This window comes from Heloderma suspectum, chromosome 1 (assembly GCF_057233095.1).
Source record: "Heloderma suspectum isolate Gila_16-S chromosome 1, 16-S_ref, whole genome shotgun sequence".
In the NCBI taxonomy this organism is placed as follows: domain Eukaryota; kingdom Metazoa; phylum Chordata; class Lepidosauria; order Squamata; family Helodermatidae; genus Heloderma; species Heloderma suspectum.
Genome location: NC_139458.1, coordinates 346,988,034 through 347,014,383, shown reverse-complemented (window position 1 = coordinate 347,014,383; position 26,350 = coordinate 346,988,034). Strand labels below are relative to the sequence as shown.

General features: G+C 41.2%; 1 protein-coding gene across 2 annotated transcripts in view; it reads right to left on the bottom strand.

Annotated features, from left to right (window-relative positions):
• Positions 1 to 374: 374 nt before the first annotated feature.
• Positions 375 to 26,350, bottom strand: part of UST (uronyl 2-sulfotransferase) — a 186,430-nt gene continuing 160,454 nt past the window's right edge. The window contains exons 8-9 of one of the 2 annotated variants that reach the window (XM_084827801.1): positions 3,887 to 4,169; positions 375 to 2,510 (exon numbers count right to left, since the gene is read on the bottom strand). In XM_084827801.1, coding sequence (XP_084683927.1) covers positions 2,504 to 2,510; positions 3,887 to 4,169 — 290 coding nt within the window. In that variant the 3' untranslated portion in view covers positions 375 to 2,503. Of the gene's footprint in view, positions 4,170 to 26,350 lie in introns of both variants that reach the window. The other variant, XM_084827802.1, reaches the window with a different exon arrangement.

The following is a 26,350-nucleotide window of genomic DNA, read 5'->3' as shown; positions in this document are numbered from 1 at the left end:
TTGAACAAGCTGGGTGTTTCTAGAGAATTCATAAGATACAAGCAACCTCTGTCAGTATCTGTGTACCTTCAAGACCATTTTTTCATTTGGATGATACCATGCTGAAAAATTATTCGGAGTGCAAACTAGGAATAAGACCATCTTACAGATCATAGAAAAATGTGTAGGTCTTTAAAAGGAAATGCTCTGATGCTTTATGGATTTAAAATTCATCCTTCCACTAGAATATGCCATCAGCTACTCAGTTTGAGGACATAAACTAAGAAAACTGTGCTCAGTTGTACACCCATTGATTTTACAGTAAATCATCACATTGGGTATTTTAAAAAAAGACTGCAGGAATAGTTACAACACAGAAAGACAAACACACACACAAAAGGACAGAATGCACCATTCATCATTGTGAATTACAGGCCTTTATTAATTTCTATGGAATTTAATTATTTTCAAATGTACTTTTGGTAAACAATAGGCAAGAGTATACACCTCAATTCAATGTTGATTCGCTTAGCAAAGTGTGTGCATCTTTCCACCCTTTAAAAAAAAGTTGGGGGTCTCATTTGACTACTTTTATCAGCTGGAACCCACATATCTTAAAAGTGTACAGTTTTTTTACCTGGTTTAGCAAATTATACCACAAAATGAATGTAATTTCAAATGAATGTATCTTTATAAGAAACAAAGACATTCATGTTTTTACAATGATGTGAGTACATTTTAGATAACTGCAATGCAATTGTATCACCTCAGAATAAACTGAAATAAATTAATGAACCATTTATTCATCTAATTTATTTGGAATTTTTGGCTTTCTAAAAAACAACAATATACCATTTTGTTTCTTGTGTGTCTGGCTTGAAAAAACATGGGCAGTATCCAATGTGGCACAACTGCTAACATAAATTACATTGCACTAGCATAAGCAATGTTTTTCCCAGGGAAATCGGTGCACCAGCTAACACTATTGGAATTGCACTAGAGACGTTTATGCTTCTGCAACCTAATTTACATTAGCAGCTGTGCCCCATTGGATACTTACTGCCTATGTTTCTTAAACTTTGTAAAGTTGCCTGAGAACTGTGGACAAGTACAGCATTGAGCCTGGATATCAAGCATCACCACACCCATGTCTATGTCAGCTAGAAAAAAGCAACGCACAGGTCAAAGCTGTTACCAGTATGCATTAAAAATGATTTCACAACAGCAATAAAGCAAATTGGCAGGGTAGTGCAGTGTAGTACAGTGCAGCACAGTTCCAAATATTTATGGTATTCCTCATTCAATTGAAAAAAGCTTAGCCTTTGGGCCTCATGCTTCAATGTAATTCAAAGTATAACAAAGTCATCTTAAAAGAACCTGCTTAGAAGTTATGGCCTTGAGCCAATAAACTATGCTTTATAAAACACTCTTTTTCAAGGTGGTTCAAAGGGATAATCTTTGACCTTTACATCCAGGAAAAAAAGAGACAGAACTGGATGAGTATTCATTTTGTGAAGAATAGCATATGTTCTAAATGGAAATATTAGTGGACTAAAAATAAGACGGTGATATGGATGCTTTATACATTAGTATCAAAGTCAGTGAATAAGTTAAGGAATATTTTATTCAAACAATGGCTGCTTTAATTTACGCTAACCTAATGTACATATATGCTCTGCTATTTTCAAATATGCCAAGAACCCATCTTTTCTCTCTCATGGAGATTTACAAACAAGTATGGCACTTCCTAGAAGGCTGTCATGGGCTGAAGGTTTTATAACAGTGATTTTCATTCTTAAAACACACACAACCACCATCAGACCAAAATAAAATCATTTAAATGAACTCCTTTCCTGAGTAACTTAGAATTTGGGATGTGCTGAAAAGTCACAATAAATAAGTCAAAAGATTAACAAACTTAAAATGTGCTTCTAAATTGTTTAAAGTAAATTATAAAATCTATTTCATGACAGATAAATGGTGTGTTGTTAGGAATCTTAAAAGCTTATGTGCCAAATAAATTTATGAAGTACCTTTCTGGGAGTAGAGGCCAAGTTGCTTGTACAAAAATATACAACATTAAAACCCAGCAAGTAAATCACCTGACAGCTGTTGCTTTTAACATTGCAAAGTATTCATGGCAAAGAATATTAAACAGAATGATAAAAATAGATTTAAGCAGTAGTGAAATTGCAGAGAAAGTGAACATGTTAATTCTCAGGACTCTTGCAACATAGATAAAAAATGGAACCTTAAAAAAAAAAGAAAAAGAAACCTGAAGTGTGAGTATTAAATTGCTTTCCAAAATAAGACAATTCCACAGTGTGTAAACTAATCATTACTCTTTAAATGTAATTTCATAGAAACCACTTAAAATATACAATGCAGCATCCTGGTTAATTATTATTAACTGTATTTCCTGCTCCCAGTATGTTCCTTTGGAGTAGTGCATTGGAAACACAAAATTAGGATGTAACTAGTGACAAGAGAATCCATCCATGCTGTCGTTGAGTCTTATGTGTGTTCAAATCCTGCTAGAAGCAGTATAATAATAAAAAAAAGAATACAATAGATAATGGTTTACAACATTAGTTGATGCCCACAAGCTTTTGTAAGGGAATTCGGTGTTCACAAAACAAGAAGCAGTACCGCTGATAAAACAAAACAAACCTATTCTACCCTTGCTCCAAAGAGTAGTAATTTAATATTACCCATCATACGTGCTGACTGTACTATTCTGGCCAGAACACATTGGAGTGTGATGAAGACACTAGTGATTCCTTGCCCCCTTGCCTTAAGTTAAAGGTACCTGCCCTTGGCTAGATGTAAAGTTTAGACATCTGCCACTGTGAAAGAGAAACAGTTGATGATATCTGAAGGGACTGTAGTAAATCTTTTATCTTTTAATGAACGCATCAAAGCACATATCCCCAATTTTGTTGATCTTCACTACTCTCGAATATTTGAGGCATATTGGTGAGATGCTTCTGTCTTCAGCATGAACATCCCTCAGAACCAATCGATTGCATAAACAGCTCATATGTTTACTGCATTACAGAAATGGTCTTTGGACTATAGAACAACCTTTTTCTCCCAAGATGCTTGAATATTCTTGCTTTCCTCCTTTAGGTGTCTGTCTAATAACAAGCCTAGGAATAACATGCTAAACATTATTTCTCCTTTTAACATAAAAAGTAACATCCCACACTTTCCCCATAGGCAAACTTAAACATCTTCAAGAAAAAAGCCTTATTCCAAGAACACTGTCCTTTCTAGCTTTCATCAATTTCAAATGCCACTGTACTTTTGATGCACCCAGATATTTAACTACATCATCAACTTAATTTCCCTTAATTCATACTTGTATTCTTGATAATGTCCTTATCACAGAGAGCTTCTACAGAAGAAATGTAGTCTAACTTATTTTCCGTAGTCCAATGGTGTGTTGGCAATGGCACATCATTGCCTATTCAGGTGATGAAACAAACTCCAATAATCTGCTATTAATTCCAAGTGCTCATATGAGACTGTAAGAGATAAATACTAGCACAAGGGAACATGTTTTGTGAAAACTGTGAATGGCCTATGATGTGATCTACATCATTCTGCAAGTAGGTACCACATACAGCAATATTTTACGGTGACAACGTTATTCGTAATTAAATAAAAGATGGCACATTTGGAAGTATGTCCTAGCTACTATGATCCCATGGAGCCAAGGAAAACAAAAATAAACTTTAAACAAATAAACCCTTCCAAAAAGGGGTCTCACTCTATCAGTTCAACCTGGGGAAAATATCTTTTTAAATGCTGCTGTGCATTAACTAATTTCCTTAAGGAATTTTCTTAAGAGTTTTTGAAAAACCTGGGAGCATTAGTCAGAAGAGAGAGTGTTGGCTTGCATCACCTTTTATAGATATCTTCCAGCCATTTTTCATCATCTTCCTCCTCATCTTCTGTTACTGGCTCTTCAGTCTCCTGGGGGGAAGGAATTACAAATTCTGGCCTAGGAAAAGAGTTACTCTTTGAAGATCTTAGTCCAAACTTGCGCTTTAGTAGGTGAAATTGCTCTTTGACATAGTAGTAAAACTCATATTCGTATCTCATGCGCTGGTACAGGATCTGTATGGATTCTGGAGAAGGGACGGTCTTTTTCACTGTCACAGTTAGATTGCCGAGTTTCCTATGCTCTGTAAGAAATTTACATAAAGAGGAATTTAGTCAACATCCACAAACCAAATATAACAATATAAAGTGACTGTCCTTTTATTCATGAAATTATTGAATTTGCAACATTTCTTGCCACTCTCCAGTTGACTTCTCCACAAACATGGCTCCTCAAAATGAAACAGCTAGATCTTCAACAGATTTTAAAGGCTTCAAAGCTGAAATCCTGGTTTCATAATTTCACTATACCACAATTAATTTTGTAACCGACCAGAGAGCTTCAGCTATTGGGCAGAATAAAAATGAAATAAATAAATAATGTTTTACAAATCAACCAGATGAGGGTTAAAGACATGAATTATGTAATCTAATTTGGCCCTGAAAGAATCTCACAGAAGACATCTGAGAAATGAACTCTACAAGATTCTTTCCCTGAAATCTCCCGATGGGAAGTTCCATCCCATTTTAATAACTAAGGCAAGTTTTAGGCTACCCTGCAAATATTTTTCAATCCACCTCCCAATATTAATATCTAACCCCTTAAGACTCATGGAGCTAAATAATATATTTCTACCTGTGATCTATACAGCGTATTTGTTCTTTGTGAAAGAGCAAAACAAATTCCTCCCCAAAACTCCCCCTGGGCTGTAGGCAATATTCACTTGCCGTTATAGATCTACCTTGTTACTAACCTCTACCTTCTCATTTTGTTTACATTACTTTATACTCTCTTTAAACGACTCTTTTAATAAAAATCTGAAGTAACTCACAAATTTGTTCCTTGAAGTTACCCACCCCCAACTCCTCATCTATCAAATGCACATAATGGAAAAATTATGCATGGCTGGCTCCATGCCAGACTAAACACTCTAAAAATGCTGTGTAAACCCAGCTGTTCCACTAGAAGACAGGGGACCCACACTTTATGACCTTCTAGACAGTGAGCCATATGGAGGGCAACAAACTGCACTATTTACTTTTGAGACTTTATTTTGTTTTACAGTGTTTTCTTTGGCTTTACTATTACTTTCAAAAAGTATACTGTAGTACCATGACCAGGAGATGCTTAAAACCAACTGAAGCAAAGTTTATATGTTTGAAATCTATGCTGAAAACACGAGGGTGGGAAAAAATAAATAAAGCAAAATGGTGACAAATATTTGTCATGCAAAGCTAAACACAAACCTTCCTTTTATATCTGCTACAGCAGTGGAAAACTAAAGGTAATGCTATACTTTGTCCAAAAAGGAATTACCTTTAATAAAACCACCACAAAACTTTCTGCAATATGGGGCTTAGCAGCCCTTTGGCACACCTCTTAAATCAATTGTGTCTATGTATTTTCTACAATAACAAAGTAATATTATATTGACCTGGTTCGCATGACACAACAACCTACGATAAAACAAGCTATGGTGGCTTGTTATTGTGGGTTGTTGTGTTGTGTAAACCCCACACAATGGCTTAAGTGAGGGTGGTTAACCACAAACAACCCACACTGAGAACCCATGGCTTGTTAGGTTGCTGGCTGTGGCTTGTTTCAGTCACGGGCTATTGTGTCATGTTGTCCGAACATGGGACTGTGGGTTGTGCAAAGCTTGTTCCAAAAGGCTACAGAGTTGTTTGGTAAGAGTGTCAAAAAAGCTGACTGCTCCACTTGTCTTGTGATCTTTTAAGCCATTTGTGTTGCCATCCCCCTGCCCCCTCAGTAAACAGAACAACGGTAGTAACCTAAGGATGAGCCGAACGCCTCCTGCTTCTCTGAGCATGGGAACCAGTGGGGCTGACAGCTGCCTCTGGACTTGTCCACTTGTAGTCGTTTTTACTTCACTCCACAGCCACTTTTACAGACTAAGAATCGCGACGGCTAGGAGAATTCTATGCACAACAGAGTCCCAAATGGAGGAGGAGGACTATTCTCCTTCACTATTCTCACCGGCTGTTGAGCCCTTCTCACAAGCCACTCAGTTAACGCAAGCACCTTCTCAAGTGCAATCTTCCCAACACGGCCAAACCCAAAGACTATGCACCAGGTTCTGGACTGATGTGCACTAGATGTATTCATCACCTTCTGGATCAGTCTAGAGGCACAGGAGGCCCTACAGAGCACCACACATGACACTCTGTTCCCATGGTTTTCTAAGCAGATGACAGTGTGAGGAAAAGCTGTATGGGCTGAAGTTTAAACAATAATGACCTACAACAAGCACTCAGATGTTGAGCCACCCATCATGCCATTTTATGACAAGTTGGTGACAATTCTGCTAGCCAGGAGGGAAATAACACTTAGTTACACCTGGTAGTGGTATTCCCTTGGCACATTCATCCAGAGTTAGACATCGGCCCCCAAAGTCAAGCATTTAGCCCATCAGGGATTCCTCCTCACTGATACCAGGACCACCAAAGACAGTCTATGCTTCACACAAAGAGGTCACCACAGGGTGGGACTTCTCTTTGGTATGTCCACCCATTGCAAGTACACCTAAGCAGCGTCGCATCCCATCAGCAACAGTATCATGATCGTTGGATGCTTCACCCCGCGAAAAATGTTTCGTATGGAACCTGTCACAGAATGGCCTCCAACAATTTCAGTTGAAGGTGGTTGCGCAAAAACAGGCAGAGAGCACGTTGGCCACTTGGGAAGCCCATCGCTATTGGCCTTACAAGCTACCACTTCTCTTTTGGGGACAAGCAGCCTCACTTCCCCTTCATGGATCACTGCCTTGTTGTGGCGAAGGGGCTTGCATAACTCAGTGAAGCCATAAGCTATGCCGCGCAGGGCCACCCAAGACGGACAGGTCATGGTAGAGAGTTCTGACAAAATGTGGTCCACTGGAGAAGGAAATGGCAACCCACTCCAATATTCTTGCCTAGAAAACCCCATGGAACGTATCACAACGCTAAAAGATATGACGCCGGAAGATGAGCCCCTCAGGTTGGAAGGTGTCCAATATACTACTGGGGAAGAGCAGAGGGAATGTCCAAGTAGCGCCAGAAAGAGTGAAGCGGCTGGGCCAAAGCTGAAAGGACACTCAGCTGTGGATGTGTCTGGTGGTGAAAAGAAAGTCCAGTACTGTAAAGAACAATATTGTTTAGGAGCCTGGAATGTAAGATCAATGAATCAGGGTAAGCTGGAGGTGGTCAAACATGAGATGGCAAGATTGAACATTGACATCTTGGGAATCAGTGAACTAAAATGGACAGGCATGGGCGAATTTAATTCAGGTGACCATTATATCTACTACTGAGGGCAAGAATCCCATAGAAGAAATGGAGTAGCACTCATAGTCAACAAAAGGGTGGGAAAAGCAGTACTGGGGTACAATCTCAAACATGATAGAATGATCTCAGTATGAATCCAAGGCAAACCATTCAACATCACAGTAATTCAAGTCTATGCCCCAACCACTGAGGCCGAAGAAGCTGAGGTTGATCGGTTCTATGAAGACCTACAACACCTTCTAGAACTAACACCAAAAAAAGATGCCCTCTTCATCATAGGGGATGGGAATGCTCAAGTAGGAAGTCAAGAAATCACTGGGATAACAGGCAAGCATGGCCTTGGTGTACAAAATGAAGCAGGACAAAGGCTAATTGAGTTTTGCCAAGAGAACACGCTGATCGTAGCAAACACTCTTTTCCAACACCATAAGAGGCGACTCTACACATGGACATCACCAGATGGTCAATATCGAAATCAGATTGATTATGTCCTTTGCAGCCAAAGATGGAGAAGCTCTATACAGTCAGTCAAAACAAGACCTGGAGCTGACTGTGGCTCAGATCATAAGCTTCTTATTGCAAAATTTCGGCTTAAATTGAAGAACGTAGGGAAAACCACTAAACCATTCAGGTATGACCTAAATCATATCCCTTATGAATATACAGTGGAGGTGAGGAATAGATTTCAGGGATTAGACCTGATAGACAGAGTGCCTGAGGAACTATGGACGGAGGTCCGTAACATTGTTCAGGAGGCAGCAACTCAATCCATCCCAAAGAAAAGAAATGCAAGAAAGCAAAGTGGCTGTCTGATGAGGCTTTACAAGTAGCTGAGGAAAGAAGGGAAGCAAAAAGCAAGCGAGAAAGGGGAAGATATACCCAACTGAATGCAGATTTCCAGAGAATAGCAAGGAGAGACAAGAAGGCCTTCTCAAATGAACAATGCAAAGAAACCGAGGAAAACAGAATGGGAAAGACTAGAGATCTCTTCAAGAAAATCTGAGATCTCAAGGGGACGTTTTGTGCAAAGATGGGCATGATAAAGGATAAAGAAGGCAGGGACCTAACAGAAGCAGATGAGATTAAGAAGAGGTGGCAAGAATACAGAGAAGAACTATACAGGAAAGATCTGAATGTCCCTGATAGCCATGATAGTGCGGTCACTGAACTTGAGCCGGACACCCTAGAGAGTGAAGTCAAGTGGGCCTTAGGAAGCATTACTAACAACAAAGCTAGCGGAGATGACAGTATTCCAGCTCAACTACTTAAAATCCTAAAAGATGATGCTGTTAAAGTGCTGCACTCAATATGCCAACACATTTGGAACACTCAGCAATGGCCACAAGACTGGAAAAGGTCAGTTTACATTCCAATTCCAAAGTAGGGCAATGCCAAAGAGTGTTCAAACTACTGTACAATTGCGCTCATTTCACATGCCAGCAAGGTTATGCTCAAAATCCTACAAGCTAGGCTTCAGCAGCATGTGAACTGAGAACTACCGGAAGTTCAAGCTGGGTTTCAAGAGGCAGAGCAACAAGAGATCAAACCGCCAACATTCGCTGCATCATGGAGAAAGCAAGAGAATTCCAGAAAAACATCTATTTCTGCTTCATTGACTACGCTAAAGCCTTTGATTGTGTGGATCACAACAAACTGTGGCAAATTCTTAAAGAGATGGGAGTACCAGACCATCTTACCTGTCTCCTGAGAAACCTGTACGAGGGTCAAGAAGCAACAGTAAAAACTGGACATGGAACAACCGATTGGTTCAAAATTGGGAAAGGAGTACAAGGCTGTTTATTGTCGCCCTGCTTATTTAATTTATATACAGAGTACATCATGAGAAATGCCTGGTTGGATGAATCACAGGTCAGAATTAAGATTGCTGGGAGAATTATCAACAACCTCAGATACGCACCCTAATGGCAGAAAGTGAAGAGGATCTAAAGAGCCTCTTGTTGAGGGTGAAAGAGGAGAGTGCAAAAGCTGGTCTGAAACTCAACATTAAAAAAACGAAGATTATGGCATCTGGCCCCATCACTTTCTGGCATATAGAAGGGGAAGAAATGGAAGCAGTGACAGATTTTACTTTCCTGGGCTCCAAGATCACTGCAGACGGTGACTGTAGCCATGAAATTAAAAGATGCTTGCTCCTTTGGAGGAAAGCTATGGCAAACCTAGACAGCATAGTAAGAAGCAGAGACATCACCTTGCTGACAAAGGTTCGTATAATCAAAGCTATGGTTTTCCCAGTAGCAACGTATGGCTGTGAGAGCTGGACTATAAGGAAGGCTGAGCGCCGAAGAATCGATGCATTCGAACTGTGGGGCTGGAGAAGACTCTTACGAGTCCCCTGGACTGCAAGGAGATCAAGTCAGTCAATCCTAAAGGAAATCAACCCTGAGTGCTCCTTGGAAGGGCAGATACTGAAGCTCAAATATTTTGGCCACCTAATGCGAAGAGAAAACTCCCTGGAAAAGACCCTGATGCTGGGAAAGATTGAAGGCAAAAGGAGAAGGGGACGGCAGAGGATGAGATGGCTAGATAGCATCACCGATGCAATGAATATGAACTTGAGTACACTCCAGGAGAGAGCAGAGGACAGGAAGGCCTGGTGTGCTATGGTCCATGGGGTCACGAAGAGTCAGACACCACTTAATGACTGAACAACAACAAGCCTCACTTACTCCTCCAGTGCAAGCAGACCAAGTGGGTTTCAAACAGTGCAGAAAAACCCAGTTGCTACTAGTCATAGGGCATCAGCAGCTCCCTCCCAAGCACGGGATGTGGAGTGCGCCATCCATGAAGCAGTCTGGACCTCCTTTCCATGAACAATGCTATCCAAGATTGACCTCTCCAAGGGTGCTGCTACGGACGTCTGCAGGTTTGACATTCTGGATCTTGCCATTCTCCTTAAGGTCCCTGAGCAGCAACTGTCCCAGGAAGGGAAGGAAGAGCTTGCACGCCACACAATAACAATCTTGATGAACTTGTGATGCCATCTGTCACCTGTACGAGTGCACCCCCACCCAAGGAGGGGCTTGCACTGGAAAGTACAGTTCTCCCAGAGTTTGTTGCAGGGGGCTGGGGTGGCAAAACATCACTGCTGGAACAGGACTCACTTGGCTTGTTTGCTGAACAGAGCAACCCCACCTTTACTGGATTCTTTCCCCACCCCCACCAGGAGAGAAGGAATTGGCAGCAGACAAAGAGGAACTGGATGAAAAGCAGCAGTAGCTACTAGTGCAGAACTGCTCTGCAAGTGGCTGCTGAAACACAGGAAGAGGGTGCTGATGGAGATATGCTGCTGATTAACACACAGAGTGGCACACTTGAGGAACAAACGCAAAAACTATCCTGTGCGGCTTGCAAGAGACAGTCCACACCACAGAAGTGTCAGGTGAAAACATTTCTGAACTTTTCATGGAACTGGGTGCCAGGGAGGAGAGGCGTAGACTGAATGATCATCTCCTGTCTTTGTGGGCCACATATCACATAGTTCAGAGCATATATGCTTCTGGAAAGTCAGTAGCTACTGCTCTGCATGAAAGCACGTATGCCTTGGATCATACTTTCGAGAGGGCAATGGTGGGTCGAACTGCTGTGATAGAAAGGCAGGTCAATGTGTTACAAATGCTAGCAGCAACCTTAACAGCAGCTGTTCCAGGACAGCAGGTTCAAGCCCCTTACCATCACTACCCATGCGCCCCCAAAGCTCATCCTCCTCCCACTCACAGTCAATTTCAGCAGCATGCTTGGGTGTCTGCAGTTGATGTACAACCCAGTTTCCCACAGCCACTTCATCTGCCGCTTCAACCTGTAACCCCTGGTGTGTGCTTTCTGGAGCCAGCGCTGGCAATGCAGCACTAGCACAGCCAGGATTTTGCAATGGGCTAATAAGCAGGCCAGGGTGTACAGGAGGCCCGCATTTGGATGGAAGAAGACATCCTCCAAGAGGCAGCAGATGGCTCTGAGTAATCTCCCTCCCTGCTTGTAATGATGGCCCAAAATCTGTCCTTTCTTCCCTCCGTACTGGTATATTTCCCCATGTTCTCCTACATAGCTGTGCTAGAGTGCAGAAAGTTGAGTGAAAGAATCTGGTGGGGTCTCAAGGTCACTTCTAGCCAGCAACATGCAACAAAGTTAGCAATATAACCCAGCTAGTTTAGAAGAGAATCAATTACATTTTCACTTTCACAGTGGCTGCATGAGCCATGGGGCTAGGATGAGGACATTTGAAAAGGATAATTGCCTCTTCTCCATAGAAAAGTCCTATGGAGTTTTCTCACTCCATAGAAAAGTCCGATGTACGTGGCAGAAAGGTACATCCTAAGATCTTATTCAGGCACTGTAGTGGTGGGTGGGGAGGTCATGTTAGTGTAGAAATAAGTGTACTTTCTGTTCTGTCCCCATCTCCCCCCACTCCCCTTGACGTCCAGCCTCTTCAGAGCACCTCTTCCAGATTCAGAACACACTACTCTGCAGATATCTACATTAAAATGAGCATAGAGCCTTTGGGATGCACCAAGATTCGCTTGTTCCAGCGGACAGAGTACTTAGACTAGAGAGCATGGTATCCAAGGCCTGACAGCACAGACTTGAAGGGGTGGGCATGGGGAAGAATTGAGAGTCTAATTAACTCTCTGTACATGCTTCTGGATGTTAACGAAGACTTAGTAGCGGATGTTATTGTTGCAGGCTGTATTCTTCACAAGATCGGCGAACTGAGGGGTGACATGCTCCTGGAGAACCTGTACCTTCCCAGACCCAAGGCCCGCTGAATCCCTGCTCAGAAACAGCATTGTGCTGTGAGGTGTGACCAATACAATTACTGACTTCATCTGGGACCATTATCCACATGTTCTCCGTGGCTAACTATAGTGTGGTATTGTGCATGGCCGTTAGGCACTTCCCCCGCCCCCCAAACCAACGAAGCACTTGCCTGCCCTCCTATATATATATATATATATATATATACACATACCCTGAGCAACCATTTAGTAAACTGCCTTTTGTAATCCACACCAATTGTGCTTTTTTGTTTAATATATATGAGGGAAGCCTGCAAGTGCTTTGGAGCGATAGGGGAATCAGACAGACAGAAAGAGGGGGATGTAGGTTGAAGACCTAAGTGAGCGGGGTTGGGAGTGGGGGCTATTCCTGTGCCAGCTGAAGGGTGACAGAAAACATTGCAGCTTCAATGCCTACCACTAGCCCCCACTTCACCACTCTCCAAGGGGGGGGGTTGGAAGACTGGGAAGTAATGGGTACTTTGATGTGCTAGAGGAGCAAGCAGGAGAGGGTGCGTGGGTGAACCAAAGGCTGGCATGCCGCTGCTAGCAGGAAGGCAGTGCAGCAGGGTGGAAATGGGGAGGAGGAGGAGGAGAGGTGGAGGGTAGTGTCACAGCAGGAGAATGGCACAGCAACTGAGTCCAGCGACTCCTTGCAGCACCGACCAAGGGTGGCAAGGATGCTTTACTGCTCACACAAGGCTCTAATGGGAAGCAGGCTTCCTGGGGAGGGGAATATTGTTCTGCTAAAACAAGGCTTCAAGGGAAGGGTTTCATCAGGACAGTATGAGCACTCCTGGGAGCAGCTGAAGATTAATACATGTCCAGAGATGAGTGGACTAATGGTGAACAGGCTACTAATGTACTAAAGACTTGCCCGCAGTTGCCTGCCCTTCAGTGCCACAAAGGCTCCAGGGATACGTGCTGGGAGAGGGCGAGGAGAGTAGAAGGAAACAACCCATGACCTGTGAAAACAAGCCACGCTGCGCTTGATCATCTGGCTGCAGTAGCATGGCTTAGCTATGGGTAAAAACAACCCACCGTGGCTTAATTAGACCATGGGCTGTCGTATCATGAGAACGGGCCCTGTATGTGACAATGCACTGTGCTGGTGTCAGTATAGTCCATCATATGCATTTATTACTGGTACAGCTGGTTCTTATGAGAGAAGAAAGGAAAATTCCAGAGGCTTGGCTTTAATACAAGATTCCCAACATTTATAGATGCCTGTGTTCCTTCGTGCTTCCTTAAAACTTCAAGACTAGAGCTCTGCATGGTTGTTGTTTGTTGACTTAATCTAAAGTTTGACATTAGCTTTTAACCAGAATATCTGGCCTGTTTTCCTTAAAACAGTCAAATGAGAAATCAAATGAATGTGGGTATTCTAGAGTTAATTGTGCATTCAACAGTTAAATATTAAATTACATATGTGTAAATCCCATAGAGTTGACCTTTTTATCTGATGATCATAAACCTCCCTCTTCATCACAGTTAATGAAACTTAACTCTAATCCATTCCACCCTGTTATATAATGAAACAGTAGAGATGACACACTAAAGCAGAAGACACTAAAGTCTTAAGCTAGGTCTTAGTAGTGGGGCTGTTAGCTTTAAAACTGGCAGATAGATTGGCTTAAGCTATTTAATCAGTGGGAAGCCAGTTTTAATTGAGACACAGAATTATAGGCACATGTATTGAACTAACATTGTATTACAATAATCGGGAATTAAATAGATATATTCCACAAGAAACCTATGTTTTTGGTAATATACAAGTTTACTTAAATTTGAATTTAAAGAGGTGCTACTTTTACACATGACTGTTGCTGCCAGAATTTCCTATACAATGTAAAAATCAGGGACCAAGCTGTTCTGAGAAACTTATGTCAGCTATTTGAACCAAACTGGATTGCAAACTAAACCAAGGCTTGGGGAGGAATGGAAATGTTTAAAATAATTCTGTAATGAAACTCAAAGTCAGATGGTTGGTAATCCTTTTCCACTGTTGTGAATAATATACTGTTATGTTTATGCTCTATGTGAAACAAACTGTAATGTTCATTAATAATTAAATAACTAATTGATTCATAGATTGAAAGGTAGGTGGTAGATAAACCATTATGTAAATGGTCGACAGCCATCAAGATTTTACTTGGTCAACAGACACAGTGGCAACACTGCTCATTTCTCTGTTCAGATGCATCTGCATTGTAACTTTCCCCTCATTGCCTTGGTTCATTAACACTAAACCAGAATGCAGAAACAGGAAAAGGCAGGCCTCTTTCAGGTGCTCAGCTTACAAAGTAAAAACCAACTATCAATACAATAAAACTCCAGTTATAAAACTATAAATGACAGCAATAAAATAAACCAATACGAAGGCAATGCAATGGGCAGGACACATCACTCCAAACCACAATAAAAGACCAGCAATCACACATCCAGTTTAAAATAATGTTTCTCTAAACAAACAGATTTTAAAATGTGAAATGTTTCAGCATAAAATGCCAGCTGAAGCGGGTTCATTTATTTAATTTGTACCCTGTCTTTCTACCAAAAAATTGGACTCAAGGCAGGTTATAAGCACAAAATTGATTAAAACAATAAAATGATAAAATACAATAAAAACAAAAATTGCAGAACTTAAAAATTATTTAATGTGGTTTGGAATAAAATAAAGAAAATTTATCAGATGCAATTAACCTGAAGCAGCAGACCATTAGAAACATGGTTGGTAGGTAGGTGGAATTTGGTGATACATTAAGAATAAGTAACAGTGATTTAGATAGTATCTTCTTTCATCTATAGGATTTGGTTTGCTTCTTGTAATTTATAAATTGGCCATGAAGACTAGCCTAAGTAAACTCAAATGAACCTTACATAGCAGCCGAAAGATTGTTATTTGAAGCAAGATTTAGATGTCAAGATTAGCCCCTCCACTATCTCAAAATAGAGTTTTGAGATGACATACTTCTACAAAATCCTAGCATGTAAAATGATTAAATTAGTAGAAAACAGATTCCTGACAAGTCACTAACTATCAGCATTTCTTTATGCTGGAAGGAATTTTCACAAAAAATTCTGTCAGCAGGGGTCAATTTTCAACTCAGAAATTATGGTTTCCTCAAACCTCTTCACAAAGGGCACACAAATGCTAAGTCACTGAGGCAGGGTGTGTGTGTAGGGGTGTACTCCAGCCCAGTTTTTATTTCTGCATTCTGATATCATGGCAATGTAGGATAACGAAGGGGACACCAAATTAATAACACTGTTCTGTTTTGTTTTTAAGGCCATCTTTAAGGGTGTCACTGATCATTACTGAGAGTTAAGCATTATGAAGTAAAACCTCCCATTTCCCCTTCCACTCCAGTTTGAACATTTGACAGCATTTAGTGTATAAGATGTCTGAGGGTGGTCAAAGGTTGGGGACATCTGGCGTTAAAAAAAAGAAGAGATGGGAAAGAATATCAAAAGAAAAAATGAAACACTGTCTTTTTAAAACACACCACTTTTGACATGGAGCCTGACTGTTCTGGCCAACAGCCAGAGAGTTAGAATCAAGGCTTTCCTGAACACAACCCTAAGGGAAAAGTTTGTCCACTGTTAAAATTGAAGGCTTACTTCAGAAAAGTGAAACAAGTAAACAAAATGAAAAGGGAGGGAAGAGAGACCCCCAAGCTTCAAAATTCCCTAATGAAACTAATGCAGCTTTTTCCCAGGCTTCCTATATCTCTTAGAAAAGGAATTCTTGGCTCTTCTTATCTCCTGGACTAGGATGAACAGGAAGTAGAATACTTTTTTTGTTGTTATTACCAGATTTCTCAGTCTTTACATCTCCAACTCTCTCTCTTCTCTCTAGTTGGAGACTTCCCTAGGATGTGGAGTGCTCCCCATTTTGGGCTAGTAGGAGGCAGAATAGTTTTTTTTAAAGAAAAGACACAAAACCCTAGGATATGCCTCATCTCATTACTCCCAGTTGCTCCCAGTTGCCCACCCCTGCTATTATTCTGCCTGAAGTGATGTTTTCAGGAAGCGAGTTAGAGCAACTGAGGCAAGTAGTGGTGACAAAAGATTAAGTTCTCAACCTTATTGATAAATTGGAAGCAAATAAATCACCGGGCCCAGATGGTATCCGTCACAGAGTTCTCAAAGAACTCAAATATCAAATTGCTGATCTTCTAACCAAAATATGCAACATGTCCCTAAGATCAGCCTCTGTACCAGAGGACTGGAAGATGGCCAATGTAACACCAATTTTTAAAAAGGGATCCAGGGGATCGGGGAATTACAGGCCGGTCAGTTTAACGTCGGTTCTGGGTAAATTGGTTGAAAGCATGATTGAAGATAAAATTAGTAAGCATATAGAAGGCCAAGCCCTGCTGAAAAAAAATCAACACGGCTTCTGCAAAGGTAAGTCCTGTCTCTCTAAGCTTTTCAAGTTCTTTGAGAGTGTCAACAGACATGTAGACAGGGGTGATCCAGTAGACATTGTTTACTTGGACTTCCAAAAGGCTTTTGACAAAGTCCCTCACCAAAAACTCCTGAGCAAACTTAGCAGTCATGGAGTAAGAGGAAAGGTCCTCTTATGGATCAGTCACTGGTTAAAGAACAGAAAGCAGAGAATAGGAATAAATGGTAAATTCTCCCAATGGAGGGCAGTAAATAGTGGGGTCCCACAGGGATCTGTATTAGGACCAATGCTTTTCAACTTATTCATAAATGATCTGGAATCATGAGTGGGCAGTGAAGTGGTCAAGTTTGCCGATGACACCAAATTATTTAGGGTGGCTAAAACAAAAAGGTATTGTGAAGAGAGCCAAAACGATCTCTCCAAACTGGGAGAATGGGCATCTAAATGGCAAATGCAGTTCAATGTAAGCAGGTGTAAAGTGATGCACATTGGGGCAAAAAATCCCAACTTCAAGTCTAGCCTGATGGGATCTGAGTTAGCGGTGACCGACCAAGAAAGAGATCTTGGGGTGGTGGTGGACAGCTCTGATAATGTCAACCTAGTGTGCAGCTGCTGTAAAAAAGGCAAAATCCTTGTTGGCCATAATCAGAAAAGGAACTGAGAATAAAACTGCCAATATAATACTGCCCTTATACTAATCTATGGCATGATCTCACTTGGAATACTATGGACAGTTCTGGTCACCACACCTAAAAAAGGATATTGTAGAGCTGGGAAAAGTACAGAAAAGGGAAACTAAAATTATCAAGGGGCTGGAGCATCTCCCCTATGAGGGAAGGTTACAACAGCTGGGATTGTTTAGCTTGGAAAAAAGGAGGGTAAGGGGAGACATGACAGAGGTGTATAAAATTATGCATGGTGTGGAGAATGTAGATAGGGAAACTTTTCTCTCCCTCTTACATAATACTAGAACCCGGGGTCATCCTATGAAGCTGATTGGTGGGAGATTCAGGACAGATAAAAGGAAGTACTTCTTCACTCAGCGCATAGTTAAACTATGGAATTCAGTACCACAAGATGTAGTAATGGCCACCAACTTGGATAGTTTTAAGAGTGGGTTAGAGACATTCTTGGAGAAGTATATCAATGGCTACTAGGCTTGAGGGCTAGGTGATACGTCCAGTACCTGAGGTGGTATGCCTACGTACACCAGTTGCTGGGGAACATGGGAGGGGGGTGCTGTTGCACTTATGTCCTGCTTGTGGGTTCCTGGTCGACAGCTGGTTGTCCACTGTGTGAAGAGAATGCTGGACTAGATGGGCCCTTGGTCTGATCCACCATGGCTCTTCTTATGTTCTTAAATATATTGATGGAACCTATAAATGCTAGACCAGGGGGATTGTGGGGTATGGAATACCTCCAGGATACAGGGAGGTCGGGGAAATTTTGGAGCAGAATATAGAGGAAATTAATTGTATCTTCATACAGAAAAATTGCCACACATAATGCTCAAAAGTGTGTCCTATTTTTTATTTGAGTATTAAAAAAAGTTACTTTTGGGAGGACGTTTTATATTTTTCAAAGAACAAATAACAAAGAGGGCAGAATGAAGGAAAATTATCTGAATGAACAACTGTCCTTCTGATTATTACAGTTAATTTACAGAGCCTAGAGCTGCACCCAAGCCTTAAAAAATTACTCACAGAACCTAGAGCCCTAAAAATGTATGTACAAAGCCTAGAGCTGCACCCAAGCCTTAAAAATTAATTAATACTCTGGCTTCAATCCCCTGTACCCTTCCCACCCCTCCCTTCTCACAGCATTGTTTGTGACTACTGAAAATAGAAGAAGATATTCCACTCTTATCTGGCTGTCATATAATAGGAAACAAGTTTTACTGTTTCCAAATAAAAGGACTCTGGACGTCAGCCATAACATTTCTCAGACTAAACTCTTTGACACGGCTGTCATATGTCTGCAATATTGCTGACCCAGTCAAACTAGGTGAGATAAAAGATTAGTGGCATTAACAGAGGCATCAAGCCAAACCTGAAAGGAAAAAAAGAGAGAAGAGAATACAAACTGTTGATTGTAGACTTCTTGATACAAGATATCAACTAGTTATTGCAAGGTGAAGAACACCAACAGCTTATATTCATTCCACAAATACATGTGGGAAGATGATTATGATTCAAGTGGAATTTAAATAAAATATTCCTCCAAGAGTGGATTTCCAAGCAGCTGATTAATTTATGTGAGCTGAAAATTGATTTAGACTTTATTGCCACCTACTGGACATTAAGACAAACAATTAACCCAAATAAGTTATGTGATGCAGCCTCTTTCTCGTCCTTCAATTCCCTCCTCAAAATTTACAGCAGCCTGAAAAAAAGGCACTCTCAATTTTAAATTAAGACCCCAATGAAGATTAGATGAAGGGAAAACAGAATCATCATCACGTCTGGTGTATGTATCTTTGTGTCATTCTCAATATGGTTGTGGAAATTTTTTTTTCTCCCTTTTACCAAGCCTCTAAGTGTGTATGGTGTGTGGAATGGTAAGTAAAAAGTGAGATTGACTGGTATTCCAAAGTAGACACAATAACTTGCCACATTCACTTCAATGGAGCTTAAGTTCAACTTTTGTCATGAAAGTTATTAGGACAGTTTATATGGTTGCATGTTATTGTTATATGTTCTTCCTTCTAGAAGCTGACTTGAAAGTTGTAGATGAGGTAACATATGTATCCTTTACAAAAAACACAACATTGGAAGTGTGTTTTTCCCAGGGTCGGCATTAAGAACTTCTCCTGAAGTTGCTTCTCCTCTTTACCACTGCAACTTGCTTGTTCACCTGACTCTCACTTTTGCCCATACAATGGTGGTGATGAGAAAGAGGAGCAGTAGATGCCACTGCCTACTAGCTCACTGGCTCTATGCCTGTCAAGCAAGTGTTATCAATAACGAGAAAGAGGATAAAGAGCCAAAGCAGCTGGTGACAATGGCAGTGAGAAGGATGATTCACAGGGTGGGGTTGGGGTTCAGGGTGTCTTGCCCAAGGTTCCTCCAAAACCTGGAGCCGACACTGTTTTTTCCCCATGCTAAAGAACTAGAAATGCCTCCTTTCTACAGCAAGTTTCTTTGTGCCTTGACATATTACTTAATGCCAATCTATATTCCCACCTTGTGTGCGCACGCTGAAGATAATTTTTATACTATACGGAGTAATGAGACACCGCCAATGTGAGAAATTGAGCATAATCACAAGACTAAATTGTGCCCATTGAAATGAAGCATACGAAAGACAACTTCAACGTGCAAAACTCAAAGGGAGCAAAGTCACATTAGCAAAGCAGTCACAAATGCTTTTAGGAGACTCCAGCTGTTCTTAAAAAAACAAAAAACAATTTGAGCTTCTGGAATTTATTAAGCTTGGTAAGCTTGTTGAAGCAGGAGAAATGCCTAGGTATTTACTTTTGCCAAATGAAATTTAACGCAACTTTGTAACCATAAATCTGTTTTAAAGTCTGATTCCCCCCTCTCAAAATGTCCTCCTGAATGTTAGCATTTTAGGGTGCAATCCTATGGACTGCGCCCTTGCTGCTCAGAAGCCCCCGAATTCGGAGGCATCCAAGATTCCTATGCTGAAGCCAACAGGATGGGAGGAGCAGCAGAGGCAATCTTCACCTCCCCATCCTCTGATGTCCCATATTTTTACTACACAGGCTTTTCAGTCTATCCAGAGAGGGCAGTTTGGAGGGAAGGAGGCTGGAGGAGGGTCTCAAACTCCCACTTCTGATTTTGGAGCGCTGTCTCTGACTGACCTCAGAAGGGTTTTATTGAGCCATCCTATGGTCTCAGAGACACACACCCATGGACCATAGGATTGCTCTCTCCGTATCTTAACACATTGACTGAGAAAGTGGTCTGCCTCAGTATTTCCCCAGTGAAGTTCAGGATACTTAAGTAATAATGTAAAAGTAAAAAAACAAGACCTGGAGCTGACTGTGGCTCAGATCATGAGCTTCTTGTTGCAAAATTTCAGCTTAAATTGAAGAACGTAGGGAAAACCACTAAACCATTCCGGTATGACCTAAATCATATCCCTTATGAATATACAGTGGAGGTGAGGAATAGATTTCAGGGATTAGACCTGATAGACAGAGTGCCTGAGGAACTATGGACGGAGGTCCGTAACATTGTTCAGGAGGCAGCAACTCAATCCATCCCAAAGAAAAAGAAATGCAAGAAAGCCAAGTGGCTGTCTGATGAGGCTTTACAAGTAGCTGACGAAAGAAGGGAAGTGAAAAGCAAGGGAGAAAGGGGAAGATATATCCAACTGAATGCAGAGTTCCAGAGAATAGCAAGGAGAGACAAGAAGGCCTTCTTAAATGAACAATGCAAAGAAATCGAGGAAAATAACAGAATGGGAAAGACTAGAGATCTCTTCAAGAAAATTGGAGATCTCAAGGGAATGTTTTGTGCAAAGACAGGCATGATAAAGGACAAAGAAGGCAGGGACCTAACAGAAGCAGATGAGATTAAGAAGAGGTGGCAAGAATACACAGAAGAACTATACAGAAAAGATCTGAATGTCCCTGATAGCCATGATAGTGTGGTCACTGAACTTGAGCTGGACATCGTAGAGAGTGAAGTCAAGTGGGCCTTAGGAAGCATTAGTAACAACAAAGCTAGCGGAGATGACAGTATTCCAGCTGAGCTATTTAAAATCCTAAAAGATGATGCTGTTAAAGTGCTGCATTCAATATGCCAACAAATTTGGAACACTCAACAATGGCCGCAAGATTGGAAAAGGTCAGTTTACATTCCAATTTCAAAGAAGGGCAACGCCAAAGAGTGTTCAAACTACTGCACAATTGCGCTCATTTCACATGCCAGCAAGGTGATGCTCAAAATCCTACAAGCTAGGCTTCAGCAGTATGCGAATCGAGAACTACCGGAAGTACAAGCTGGGTTTTGAAGAGGCAGAGGAACTAGAGATCAAATCGCCAATGTTCGCTGCATCATGGAGAAAGCAAGAGAATTCCAGAAAAACGTCTATTTCTGCTTCATTGACTACGCTAAAGCCTTTGATTGTGTGGATCACAACAAACTCTGGCAAATTCTTAAAGTGATGGGAGTACCAGACCACCTTACCTGTCTCCTGAGAAACCTGTACCAGGGTCAAGAAGCAACAGTAAGAACCAGACATGGAACAACCGAGTGGTTCAAAACTGGGAAAGGAGTACGACAAGGCTGCATATTGTCACCCTGCTTATTTAACTTATATGCAGAGTACATCATGAGAAACGCTGGGTTGGATGAATCACAGGTCGGAATTAAGATTGCTGGGAGAATTATCAACAACCTCCGATATGCAGACGATACCACCCTAATGGCAGAAAGCGAAGAGGATCTCAAGAGCCTCTTGTTGAGGGTGAAAGAGGAGAGTGCAAAAGCTGGTTTGAAACTCAACATTAAAAAAACTAAGATCATGGCATCTGGCCCCATCACTTCCTGGCATAAAGAAGGGGAAGAAATGGAAGCAGTGACAGATTTTACTTTCTTGGGCTCCAAGATCACCGCAGACAGTGACTGTAGCCATGAAATTAAAAGACGCTTGCACCTTGGGAAGAAAGCTATGGCAAACCTAGACAGCATAGTAAGAAGCAGAGACATCACCTTGCCAACAAAGGGCCGTCTAATCAAAGCTATGGTTTTCCCAGTAGTAATGTACGGCTGTGAGAGCTGGACTATAAGGAAGGCTGAGCGCCGAAGAATTGATGCTTTCGAACTGTGGTGCTGGAGAAGACTCTTACGAGTCCCCTGGACTGCAAGGAGGTCAAATCAGTCCATCCTAGAGGAAATAAACCCCGAGTGCCCATTGGAAGGACAGATACTGAAGCTGAAGCTCCAATATTTTGGCCACCTAATGCGAAGAGAAAACTCTCTGGAAAAGACCCTGATGCTGGGAAAGACTGAAGGCAAAAGGAGAAGGGGACGACAGAGGATGAGATGGCTAGATAGCATCACCGATGCAATGAATATGAACTTGAGCACACTCCGGGAGAGAGCGCAGGACAGGAAGGCCTGGCGTGCTATGGTCCATGGGGTCACGAAGAGTCGGACACGACTGAACGACTGAACAACAACAAGTAATAATGTAATATCCAGTTTTGCCATTTCTGCAACACCTAAATGTCACAACACATTCCAGTCATGATCTATCATTCAAGTATCCCAAGCAGTCGCCTAAGGTTCAAATACTTGACATGAGCCCTCCATCATAGCTGGTCCAATTGCTTTACCTTTTCTGTAGTGGTGGGTGGGGAGAGGGAGTCATTCAATGGTTGCCTGGCAACCATTGGAAGATGCACACCTCACTTAGAATCATAGAATAGTAGGGTTGGGAAGGGCCTATAAGAATGTCAAGTCCAACCCCCTGCTCAATGCAGGAATCTAAGTGAAAGCATGGCTGTCCAGCTTCATCTTGAATGCAGGAATCTAAGTGAAAGCATGGACAGATGGCTGTCCAGCTTCATCTTGAATGCCTCCAGTGTGGGAGAGCCCACTACCTCCCTAGGGAATTGATTCCATTGTCGTATTGCTCTAACAGTCAGGACGTTTTTCCTGATGTTCAGCCGGAATCTGGCTTCCTGTAACTTGAGCCCATTATTCCATGTCCTGTACTCTGGCATGATCGAGAAGAGATGCTGGCCTTCCTCTCTGTGACAGCCTTTCAAGTACTTGAAGAGCACTATCATATCTCCCCTCAGTCTTCTCTTCTCAAGGCTAAACATGCCCAGTTCTTTCAGTCTCTCTTCATTTGGCTTTGTTTCCAGTCCCCTGATCATCTTTGTTGCCCTCCTCTGAACCCTCTCCAGCTTGTCTGCCTCCTTCTTAAAGTGTGGTGCCCAGAACTAGACACAGTACTCAAGATGAAGCCTAACCAGTGCTGAGTAGAGGGGAACTAGTAATTCATGAGATTTGGAAGCTATACTTCTATTAATGCAGCCCAAAATAGCATTTGCCTTTTTTGCAGCCACATCACATTGTTGGCTCATATTCAGCTTGTGATCGACAACAATTCCAAGATCCTTCTTGCTTGTAGTATTTTTGAGCCAAGTATTCCCCATCTTGTAAGTGTGGATTTGGTTTCTTTTTCCTAGGTGCAGAACTTGGCATTTATCCCTATTAAATGTCATTCTGTTGTTTTCTGCCCAGCAGAACTTATTTCCAGCATTTTCTTCTCTCTGTACTGTTGAAGGAAAAGGGGCCAGTAAATATGGGGGAGGGACCCATTCCATCCTACTTCCTAAAAATGAAATACCCTTGGAGGTATTACAGCTCTGGAGTGGGAAGGAATGGGCCAATATAAAAACCCTCTGAAACCTCTGCTCATGGTTCAAAAATACTTAGTTCTAGGCCTGCCATTTGGGTATAAAACTAATAGCTGAGTTCTCTCTCTAAAAAAAATTAAAAAGTTCAAAGCACTGGGGTGGCAGTGAGCATTCTAAAATCCATCTCATTTCTGTTTCTGTCTAAACAAGTCCTAAGTTTGCTATAAATCTTATCCCAACTGTCAAGGCCCCGAAAATATAGCAAACTTGCTCTTAACCTACTACTCAGCTGCAAAGAGAGATGTATCAAAGCAATTTTAAGAGTCACCTAAGTATAAGTTTGAACTAATAACTCAATGGAAAAATTTAGCCGAAGCTACCAAAGTTTGAAGTGACTCAAGTTACAACCATGAAAAATCTGCTGAACATGATTTCTAAAAAAACACCAACAGTGGAGAGTGAAGGGGTTTGCTTGCAATTCAGCTCAGATTTGCAAAGAAAGGCAAGCTTTAGCTAAATCACAACAGAAACATAGACTTGTATAAATATTTTAAACCATTACAGCTTTGTACAGATGTACTGATTATTTAATAGGTTGTTTAATAGTTATAAATCTGAGTGCCAATGTAATAATCCTCTCATTTCAACTCCCCACTTCTTCCATTTCTTTAAAAGATTTTTAGGCTGCCCTTCAAGTAAAACTATCAAGGTGGCATACAATACAATAGTAAGAATATTAATATACAATCACTATTAAAATGATCACAAAGCAAAACAGTAGCATAAAAAGAAATGAGCAGAGCAGAGAAAACCTATTCAAATCAGCTAATTTACATTGTGTGTTGAAATGACTGGGCATATAAAAATAACTTTGGCTAGTGCCAAAACGAAAACACAGTTGATACAAGGGAAACCTCCCTTGGAAGAGTGTTTTGTATTTCTGCTTTCAGTGCTGCAGAACTCTTTCTAGTTATCATCCACCTAATTTCAGATGGTCAGGGGATCTGGAAGAGAGCCTCAGATGATTAATACAGTATTTGGGTAGAAGATGTTCTAGAAGGTGGCCCTCTAGTTGTCTAGGTCCCAAGCTGTTTAGGCCAGGAGTGGGCAGAAAGTACATCTCCAGATGTTTTAGACTTCAACTCTCAGCATTCCTGACAACTGGCCACGCTAACAGGCCTTCTGGGAGTTTAACTCCAAAACAGCTACAGACCTACCTTCTGCCTACCCCTGGTTTAGGCACTTCAAACTGTGCCTTGAAATGGACTAGTAGCTAGTGTAGCTGTTTAAGAACTGGCAAGGTATGTTCAGAACAACGAGTCCCAGTTGGTTATCTAGCTATTGTGTTCTGTATTAACTGAAGTTTCTGAGAAGTCTTCAAACAAAATATACAAGTTTCAAAACTTTCCTCTATAGAAACCATATGACATACAACACAACAACCCATGGACTTCATACAAGCAAGTACATTCACAGCTACATATACAATTAAGAATATAACTGAAAAAAGAATACACTCCTGCTTTTTTGTAGCAGAAGGTTATTATTTAAATTGTATTCTTATATATTTTCTTATGCTGCAGGCAGACCCCGAAGAAGAGTTATTTCCAAAACACTGAGTGGGCAAAGCACACAATAAACAGGCACAGTTGTAACTTCATCACCCGTTTTTTTCTTTTCATAATACATTAGCGTCATCTGTGTAATAGAAATAGGCAATGGAGAAACGTTTAGATGACATTTTTTTCAGGTTATTATCCTCTTTTCCCAGAATGATAGTAAAGGAATTCTGCTGTATGCTTAATATAAATATTAGAATATATGGAGACACATTGCAGTGCTTAATATGGTCCCCAATGTCTTTTCATGCTTGCCCTGTTTTGTGCTTAAATGCGATTTAGCTCCCAGTAGAATTCAGGTATTCCAGAACTTTGAGTCTGCTTCCATAAATACACATCCAATTTTGAACTAAATTAGAACCTGAGCCAGGAATTTCTTTCTATAAGCTGTTTTGAAAATAAGGAGTATAAATTTTATACCAACTCAGAATAGAGCCTCTTCCTTGTTCCTGCAGTAGGAAAAACCCCTTACATAACTGGGTAGAAGACTTACAAACAATTCTACAAGTTAAAACAGAAAATAAAACAAAAAACACCACCAAGGTATCAATGAAACATGCCACATCCTGCCAGTACAAGTGCAGGCATTTCAATACATGAAAATATGCACTGGAACATCCTTTTGTTAAAAGCACAAAGCACTGGTGAGGTGGAGACCTTGGTAAACAGCTTTATTGTGCAGCTATTTTTTTTAACATGCACAAGCAGGCCTGTTCTTGTGCTTAACTCCCAGTGCAATGTTGCTGCTGCTTGCTCTCAAATGCATGCCACAGCACAGAGGAGCTGTATATGTATAAGATGTGTGTGTACTGAAGTAGCACTC